Source organism: Syzygium oleosum, unplaced genomic scaffold (genome assembly GCF_021117445.2).
Source record: "Syzygium oleosum isolate NSW1041296 unplaced genomic scaffold, Sole_v2.1 Sole_v2.30, whole genome shotgun sequence".
NCBI lineage: Eukaryota > Viridiplantae > Streptophyta > Magnoliopsida > Myrtales > Myrtaceae > Syzygium > Syzygium oleosum.
In genome coordinates this window covers 4,372,355-4,381,417 of record NW_026607514.1, presented here as the reverse complement: position 1 = coordinate 4,381,417, position 9,063 = coordinate 4,372,355, and the positions used below count along the sequence as shown (strand labels likewise).

General features: G+C 41.3%; 1 protein-coding gene and 1 pseudogene across 1 annotated transcript; one reads left to right on the top strand and one right to left on the bottom strand.

The window, feature by feature from the left end:
* Positions 1-1,369: 1,369 nt before the first annotated feature.
* On the bottom strand, positions 1,370-2,830 carry LOC115677557 (elongation factor 1-alpha-like; annotated as a pseudogene).
* Positions 2,831-3,038: 208 nt separating this feature from the next.
* LOC115677592 (protein root UVB sensitive 2, chloroplastic) lies at positions 3,039-8,563 on the top strand. The gene is made up of 10 exons (XM_030600779.2): positions 3,039-3,153; positions 3,274-3,411; positions 3,511-3,599; positions 3,697-3,781; positions 3,960-4,019; positions 4,106-4,199; positions 4,341-4,438; positions 4,633-4,812; positions 7,727-7,849; positions 7,970-8,563. The coding sequence occupies exons 1-10, from the start codon at positions 3,142-3,144 to the stop codon at positions 8,393-8,395; spliced, it is 1,305 nt and encodes a 434-aa protein (XP_030456639.1). The 5' UTR covers positions 3,039-3,141; the 3' UTR covers positions 8,396-8,563.
* Positions 8,564-9,063: the final 500 nt, after the last annotated feature.

The window sequence follows — 9,063 nt, the reverse complement described above, 5'->3', positions numbered from 1 at the left end:
TTTTGAAATTACGTAATCGAGTTCTTCTAGTGCACAATAACTTAAATTGTCTATGGCAACCTCAAATTGCCTTTTTGTATTAATTAATGACTTAATTACACCAACTGAAAGATTTAGGACTCGATTGCATTTTTGATAAAGATTTAGGACTTCACTACACCAATTGAAAAACTTATAACTCGATTGCATTTCATAAGTACATTTTAGGACTTGTGGGATTTTAACCTTTATAATCGATATCTAGATGTTAGCAATAGCTTGCAGCCTCTCACTTTATTATCATCTCCGCAAGAGATTCCAACTTCCTTCAACTCTAGCTCCTCCCACAAATTATCTAAAATTATGAGAATCTTTTTCCTAGGATCACTCTTCTCAAAATCATTTTTTTTGGGGATCAAGAATACTCTCTAACCTCTTACACAAAATATCTGCTTTCCCACGAGCAGTTTCCTCATTCATGAACTTCAGACCCAGTGCATAAGTAAATTCTCCTGTATTCGTTTTAGATCTGGATTGTTGGATACATTTGCCTTTGCGACCACATTGAACAGCTTCTATTCCTTAATTCGCCTTTCCACATTCTCCAAAAGCTTGGACTTGCCAACCACAACTGGTCCATACACCCCAACCACACATTATATTCTTTTTCCTATTTTTGTATTTCTTTCTTGTACTATAAATTGACTTGTGTACAAGCACATAAATCAGAACAATACAATACAATTTCTCCAATATTAGAGATTGGTGGTAAGAAGAGAGGGAGATTGCTCGAATTTATGGAAATTCTCACGGGACACTTTAATTTGAGAACTGCTAGGTTGTGTAGCCGAAAATCTCAAGTGTCAGTTGATTTTAGAATGATTATTTTAACTCATTATCTGTGACACCATAATATATAAATCATAAGTTCGTGCATTGACATTTCATCAAGAACACTTCTTGCGTTAACAAGCTAGTCCACGATAGTGTTGTACGTATACCGAATTTGAAATCAGGATTCAATATTTTTTTCTAATAGGTAAAAATGTACTCGGGTATGCGTTAGAGAACAAAATTATTTCTCATTTCTACTACAGTCAACTTCAAAATTGATCGTCATGGTAGATGATTACACATTATTCAGCTGCTCTCATTTTTCCCCCCAAAAGCAAAATCACAGTGACGAGATGTTCAACTCATGCAGGATCGTCGTTTTACGGTGACACGGTCTCGGTCTTGCCAGATCAGCATGTGCCGAATTGCTTTTTCGACGGCAAGACCAAATAATAATACTATGCGAAGGAGCATACAAGGGCCTGACCTGAACTGCATAGAAAAAGTAGCAACACTAGACTTTCAGCTGGTACGGAAAAGAACACTTGAAGAGACGCTATAGTAGACAAACAGCTGAAAATGACCAACGCCTTATTGCAATGACTTCCATGTGATACAATGTCGCAGACTTTGTGACCTTGGCATCAGAAGGATCCTTCTTCTCGATATTGTCGATAACACCGACAGCAACGGTCGCATGTCACTCGCGGCAAAACGACCGAGTGGAGGATACTCAGAGAAAGTCTCGACAACCATGCGCTTGGTGGGAATCATCTTCACCATCCCGGCATGACCATTCTTCAAGAACTTCGGCTCCTTCTCAAGCTCCTTACTGGATCGCCTGTCTATCTTGGTCAAATGCTCAGCAAACTCGACAGCAAGTGGGAGCTGCGGCAGTCAAGAACGGGAGCATAACCATTTCCGATTTGTCCAGGGTGGTTCATGATGATAACCTGGGAGGTGAAGCTGGCTGCTTCCTTGGTGGGATCATCCTTCGAGTCGGATGCAACATAGCCACACTTGAGATCCTTGACAGCAACGTTTGTCACCCGGAAGGGCCTCCTGGAGAACCTCATGGTCCATCTCAACGGACTTAACTTCAGTAGTCAACCCAGAGGGACCAAAGATGACTGACAACCATACCAGGCTTAAGGATACCGGTCTCAACACGACCAACAGGGACGGTTCCGATACCACCATATCTCGTACGCGTCCTGAAGAGGGAGACGGAGGAGGGGCTTGTCAGATGGTCTCTTGGGCTCATTACTCTCTTTTGGACTGAAGCAGAGCCTTGGAGAGATAGGAACTCACGCAGGTTCTTTGACAAACGAATGTTAAGAACACATCCCATCCCGCTACCCATTTGAAGACGATTGCTCTGATTAGGTCAAGTAAGAAAGTAGATCATGTCGCAAAAGCAAAACACACGTACGATGGATTATATTTTTTTATGAATTTTCGGCATACATGCATTTAGACTAGGACATACCTAATTATTCTAACACGGCTTAAAATTAAGGTTAGTGGCTACTCTAAATTAAATTCAATAAATAATACGTGAGAAACCAAGTTGCAATCCTTTTAGGATTGAGAAAATGACATAAACAGTCTCTGAACACTAGCTCAATGTGCAATATGGTCCATGAACTTTTAATTTGTTCAATGTGATCCTTGAACTTTAGCCTAATGTGCAGTATGATCCCTGAACTTTTAATTTGTTTAATGTCGTCCATGAACTTTTGACACATGTTCAATGTAGTCCTTGAACTATATTAAAATGTTCAATGTAGTCCTTGAACTATATTAAAATGTTCAATGTAATCATAATTTAAGGACTACGTTGAATATGTATAAAAAATCTATGGACCACATTGAACATTAGGCTAAAATTTAAGGATTACATTGAATAAATTAAAAGTTTAGGAAACACATCTCATATTGAACCAAAGTTCAGAACTGTTTGTGTCATTATCCTTTTAGGGTTTAAGAGGGTGTCCGTATGAAGTGTAAACCTCATCCCGCAAGAGGGTTATACATGCCCGCCTAACTATTCGTTAAAAACCCGGGGTTAAATGATTCGGGTAATCTCGGTCGCAAATCATGCCGATTGTATTGTTTACTTTTCTCATCATCTCGGGCCGGGCTCGTTAGTTTTGCGGGTCGGGTCGGGTCTATATTTTTTTCCCGGAGGAATTTTTCGATACCCGTTCTTTTTTAAACCTCATCGTGTTGTTCTTGGTTTTCAATTTCATTCAATCGCCCGCCGGCAAATCGGGGAGGACAAGAACAACTTCTGCCGAGTCCCCAACAACGTTGGGCGAACTCTCCATGGACTTGCTGGTACGGTGACCTCGCCCCTTCCAATCTCTCTCTCTCTCTCTCTCTCTATGTCTCCATATCTATCTGCGCAGAGGAAAACATCCTTCATCTTTTGCCGTTCTTGAAATCAAATTCAATCAGGACAAGATGATGCAGAAGAAGAAGAAGGAGGAGGCTGAGCTTCAGCTCAAATGGCACGAAGCAGGCCCCGTCCACTGGGTCGAGACCTCGGATTCCGTCTCTCGCCGCTTCGAATTCGAACCCGACGGTCAACTCTCCGTAAGTCGTGCTGATTTTCTTCTTGAACTCTGGTGCTTGTTCTTCCGCTCGACTGATTCGGAGCGTGATAACATGTGGGGGATGGATGGTGGGTGTCAGGTGAAATTGCTCGACGACTCGAGACCGGTTGCTCATAGGGTGGTCGATTCCTTTCTGAACAAGTTCTTCCCTTCAGGGTACCCCTACAGGTAAAGAGGTCTGTTCTTGTTTTCTTTTTCGCTGTTCGTGAGGGAGATTGCGTTGGGCTGATTGTGAAGAGTCTTTCTTGATTCTGAATTTGTGCAGTGTGAATGAAGGTTACTTGAGGTACACACAATTTAGGGCTCTGCAACACCTATCAAGTGCTGCTCTCTCTGTGTTATCGACTCAGGTCCATCTGTGATGCCTAAACATAACATCCTGGCTTGGTGGCATGCCTATTTTGATGATTTCGTGCATATTGCAAGTTTAGCTTTCTGTGGTTAGGATGTCTATTTGGATTACGTGCAATTTCATTAGACTGACTTATGCTGCGGGAGGATACTTTCTATGTGCTAACTCCTCCGCAGTCCCTTCTCTTTGCTGCAGGATTGAGGCCTACCCCGGCTCAGGCGACTGTTGTGAGTTGGGTAAGTTATAATCATATAGTGGCATCATTTTTGGCCTGTTGGGTAATTTGTTTGAAGAGATTTTGGTGTTTGTTTTTTCAACACAGATTCTAAAGGATGGGATGCAGCATGTGGGAAAGCTCATATGCAGCAATTTGGGTACTAGAATGGATTCGGAGCCTAAGCGGTGGAGGATTTTAGGTTTGTCTTTTAGTGGGATATATCAGTCTCCTGCTTCACTCTTGTTCCTGTTTTGTGCTATGAATGCCATTTAGATTTTTATGCAAGGTAATACCATCTTCAACTTGATCAATATCCTCATACGTAATATTGTCTTTGCAGCTGATGTGCTGTATGATTTTGGTACTGGCATGGAAGTTCTTTCTCCCCTATGTCCTAATCTTTTCCTTGAGATGGCCGGACTCGGCAACTTTGCGAAGGTACATGTGCTTGTCTTTGACAGGTTGTGCTTAGAATTGTCCAGATATCATTTATTAATGAGCATCTGTAGGAAAGAATTGAACAATCTGTATCATGACAATTCAACCAAATGTCTGAAAATTATTTTCTCTGATTGTTTTCGTGCGTGTAGTTTTTCTTTTAGAAATTCATGTTCTGCTTCATAATTTGATAGGGAATGGCAGTTGTGGCGGCAAGAGCGACAAGATTACCAATTTATTCTTCTTTTGCTAAAGAAGGCAATCTTAGTGACCTTTTCGCTAAGGGGGAGGCTATCTCAACTCTTTTTAATGTTGTCGGTATAGGTGTGGGCATCCAGCTAGCATCAACTATCTGTTCGTCAATGCAAGGAAAGGTACTGTGCCTACAAGAGCTTGAGTTTTCACTGTGGCTTTTATAGTTGGAATTAAATCTATTAGTGCCTATTGATTTGAAATGGCAACCACAACATTTTTTCCTTTACATTGTTTATATTTTGTTGCATCTGTACTCTGAGCAAATTGGATGCAATCTGAGGCTTTTGCTGTCAGCTCCTCCACCTAGAGTGGATGCAATTGGCCCCACTTAATTAAGTTGCAAAAAAAAAATATAATAAAGATCCAAACTATAAGCCCCCTCAACTTTTAGTTACTTCGACAGAAACAATAGTAGTTGAAAATTGAGGTTTTGTCCCTGAACCTCTTGATTTTTTAGGAGTTATTAATTAGTGCACATGCTGAATTCGGTTTAATTCTCATTTTTGCAAAATTTTATGAAATGTGTTGAATGTGCTAAATTATTTATTTATCTTAAGTTTGTGGCCTTTCTAGTATACCAATATCTACTATGATAAATATGTGAAATTGTGTCAGTTTGTTTGCAATGCATGTATGGTTATGCAACAATGTTGCAATTTAGCTCAATTTGCGTGTGAGAGTTGTGAAACACAGACCAAAAACTGTATTTTCAAAAATCAGACTCCAGATTTATCATATTTCATAATTGAGAACACAATTAGGGCCCGTTTGGTAACGTGCCAAATAGTAAAAATTTCTGTTCTTTTGTTCCCAGAAATAGTTTGGGAACAGAAATGCGTTTGGTAAACTTTTTGTTCCTGGGCACATTTTTGCAAAAATTTGTGCCGAGAAACAGTTTTGGAAGAGAAACAAGAAGTAAAAAAAAGTTGCTTCTTGTTTCTCGGCACAATTTTGAGAATCAGTTTTTTTTCTTCTTTTTCTTTTTTTTCTTTTTTTTCTTTTGTGTTGTTCTTCCCTGGGCTCCGGCGGCCGGCGGCCGGCGACCGGCCATAGCCCAGGGCCGGCGAGGGCGTCACGGCCCTCGCCGGCCGCCGACGGAGGCGAGGGTCGCCCTCGCCGGCGAGGGTGAGGCTGGACCCTCGCCGCGGGCGAGCCGAGCCTCGCCGTCGCGACCAGCGGCGAGGTGGCTTCGCCGTGGGTCGCGACGGCGAGGCTCGGCCTCGCCCGGGCGGCGAGGGTCCAGCCCTCGCCCTCGCCTCCGCCTTCGCCGGCGGCCGGCGAGGGCCGTCGCCGGCCCTGGGCTGTGGCCGGTTGCCGGCCGCCGGCCGCCGGTCACCGGCGACCGGCCATGGCCAAAGAAGAAAATGGGTAAAAAAAAAAAAATTAAACAATTCAAAATATTATTAAAATATTATTTGGCAACAGAAATTTTGTGTAGTTACCAAGCGCATTTCTGTTCTTTTCTACTCTGGGAATAGAAATTTTGGACAGTTTATCAAACGCCTTAAAATACTCAGAAATTGTTTCCGGGCACAGAATAAAAAAAAATCATTTCTGTTCAGAAATAGTTCCCGGGCACAGAATGGTATTCATGTGCACCCTTACTCTTGCGTTAGGAGTAATTCTGTCTTTCCTTATTGCCCCCACGGGTGAATGGACTTAGTTCAGCCACTTATTAATAGCTGCTTTTGCAAATCCTATATCTGTCCAGTAATAGAATGCTCGCTCTTGGCTGACTTGGGGAGTATTTTATTGGAAAGAAGCAGCAGCCTTTTACTTTTTGGAAAAACACAATGTTGGCCAAATCCCTGGTACAGCTTGCCCTTTTTCCATTGATAAGGGAAAAAAGTTCCATTCCAAAGGGTGCCCTGTCTACGGTGTTATTTACCAAAAATTGGGTTCAGTAAGTCTAGTATGCTATCTACATCAAGACTCTGGAATTGATGAAACCAAAAGTTAAGAGTAAATAACCCCAACTACTTAACAGAACCCAAGTAAACCCTAGGATGAATGACAAATGTTCCATCTTTGATTGAATCCAAAAGGGTTTTTCCTTTGGATCAGATTAAATAGGACTTGTTGGAGAGTTAGGATATTTATCTTTTGAATATCTGATTTGTAACTCCTAAGATGTATGGTTAGATCATTTATACACACGATAAGTTAAACTAACGGGGTATTGAACTTGTGAAATCACTGTCAAAATATCTTTAAAATTAGTACTCCATTATCTGTTTGTGAATTCTACAGATAAATTGTCCATAGTTCATCTGATATCAGTCAGGTTCAGGCATTGCTGGTTTTTGTTACATTTCCTTAACGATGAACTTGATGAAAAGTTCTGTAGTTCTTTTGGAATTTAAAGTAAACTTGACAATTCAAAGTGTCTGATGCCTGTATCTTACTGAATACCTTGACTATGGTCCTAGAGCTATCTCTACCCTTTTTCTACTCCCTTCAGTAAATTTCAATACTCGAATGAAAATGGTTGATGCGCATTGAAGAACTTGCTTCACTTTCTTTTTTGTTTTTAGCATATATAAACAGTTACATGTATATACCACCGCCCTCAGCGGCTGCGCTGGCTTCGGGCTCCCCTCCCCCCACGAAGGGTAGGAGTTCGAATCCCAGCGCTGGCGTTAGGGATTCTTAAGCGTGACGTCGTGGTGGTGGGTCCTGCGCTAGCGTCACCCCGGGTTTACCTCCCCGGCTGTCGGCCGTGCGGGGGGTTCCCGGGTTACCAAAAAAAAAAAAAAAAAAACAGTTACATGTATATAGATCCAAAACGGGTGACAAAAAAGGTCAAGTTTACTTATGTACAATCATCTCCAAAAGAGCTCTATTTGCTTCACTTATTGGAAAACTGTCAGATTTTCTCATGCAGATTAAATTCTCAAGTCCCAGGCAATTCCAGAAATTACTAGGTTGCTGCATCTAGTTTACCAGTTTTGGGACACATGAATGCATCTAGTTTACCGGTCTTCAGCTATTTTTTTTTCTCATTTCAGTGAAATCATTTCGAAATTCTTGCAGCTGCTTGCAGGACCTCTCCTCTCTGCAATACACATATATAGTGTCACTGAAGAGATGCGAGCTACCCCAGTGAACACATTAAATCCACAGAGAACTGCTTTGATTGTCGCCAACTTTCTCAAGGTTTGATCCTAAACTATGGGTTCTGGACTGGCTGATTTATTAGATTCTTCTGAATTTGGGTACTTTCAACATCGCTCTATGCCCAAAGTTACAGAATATCTTTCCCTTGAATTGATACAGACGGGAAAAGTATTGAGCCCAGCTGACGTACGGTATCGGGAAGATCTCCTCTTTCCTGGGCGACTCATAGAAGAAGCTGGGAACGTGAAAGTTGGAAGAGCTTTACATGATGTTTTTAGGCCTTCGAAGATTAATGAATGGAAGGAAAAACTTCCAGAGGAGAAGTTTCTTTTAAGTCGTGGCAGTAAATGGATCGACATGGTCCTTGAGCACAATGCGACAGGTGAAGATGCATTGAGGGGTTGGTTGGTAGCTGCGTATGTCAGATGTATGGAGAAGTCTTCTCATGAGATGAACGTGCAAGTCTTGCAAGACGCTTACATGAAGATGAGTGATACCTTTTCCCCGTTTGTAGCTGAAGTACAAGCCAAAGGATGGCATACCGATCAATTTCTTGACGGAACAGGAAGTCGATTTTCATGGTAGCATTATTGTTGTCTTGATGATATACGTATTCTTTAGAATAACCTCACCATCTTTACTGTTACAGAAGTTGATGAAAAGGATGATTCGAAGTTTAGAGCTGCTTTGCTCGCATGTACTATTGACCAATTTAGTCGAGAGGAGTAAAATAAGAAATGGTTGTGCACTCAATTCTGTGTTCATCGGATAAAGAAGACCGAAAGATCAGGGCAAATTTGTCTGGACTCAATGAAGGAGAGAGAAATAGGTGAAAACAAAGAGTCCGAGTCCAAATTCTGTAGCTCTTATGGGCATTTTAGATATACATCAGTGACAAATTAGCCAAAGGAGAAAGGCAGAAAAGAGTAAAAAGAATTCAGATTATAGTTCCGGTTTGGGCTGTCCATTTTGCACATCCTAACTTCAGTCATTATTGGATGCTATGAAGCTCTATATTTTTGCATATTGTAATTGCAGGAGGTTGAAAAGATAATCACCCGCTTATTGCAGACTAAGCTTTTAAGTGTTCACATAAGCAACACAAAAGACCGGAGGCAAGCCATTCATTATACAGTATAACGTATGTAGACCATTTATGTTTGGGATATTAGAGAACAAAGCAAATGCTTAACTACACCACAACATTGAAGAAAAGAGGGCTAGCTAAAAAATACATACATAAACAAATATAC

Coding starts and splice junctions, on each gene's coding strand:
- LOC115677592 (XM_030600779.2), top strand. Junction 3,600..3,696: donor CCTTCAGGGTACCCCTACAG/GTAAAGAGGTCT, acceptor GAATTTGTGCAG/TGTGAATGAAGGTTACTTGA. Junction 4,200..4,340: donor TAAGCGGTGGAGGATTTTAG/GTTTGTCTTTTA, acceptor TTGTCTTTGCAG/CTGATGTGCTGTATGATTTT.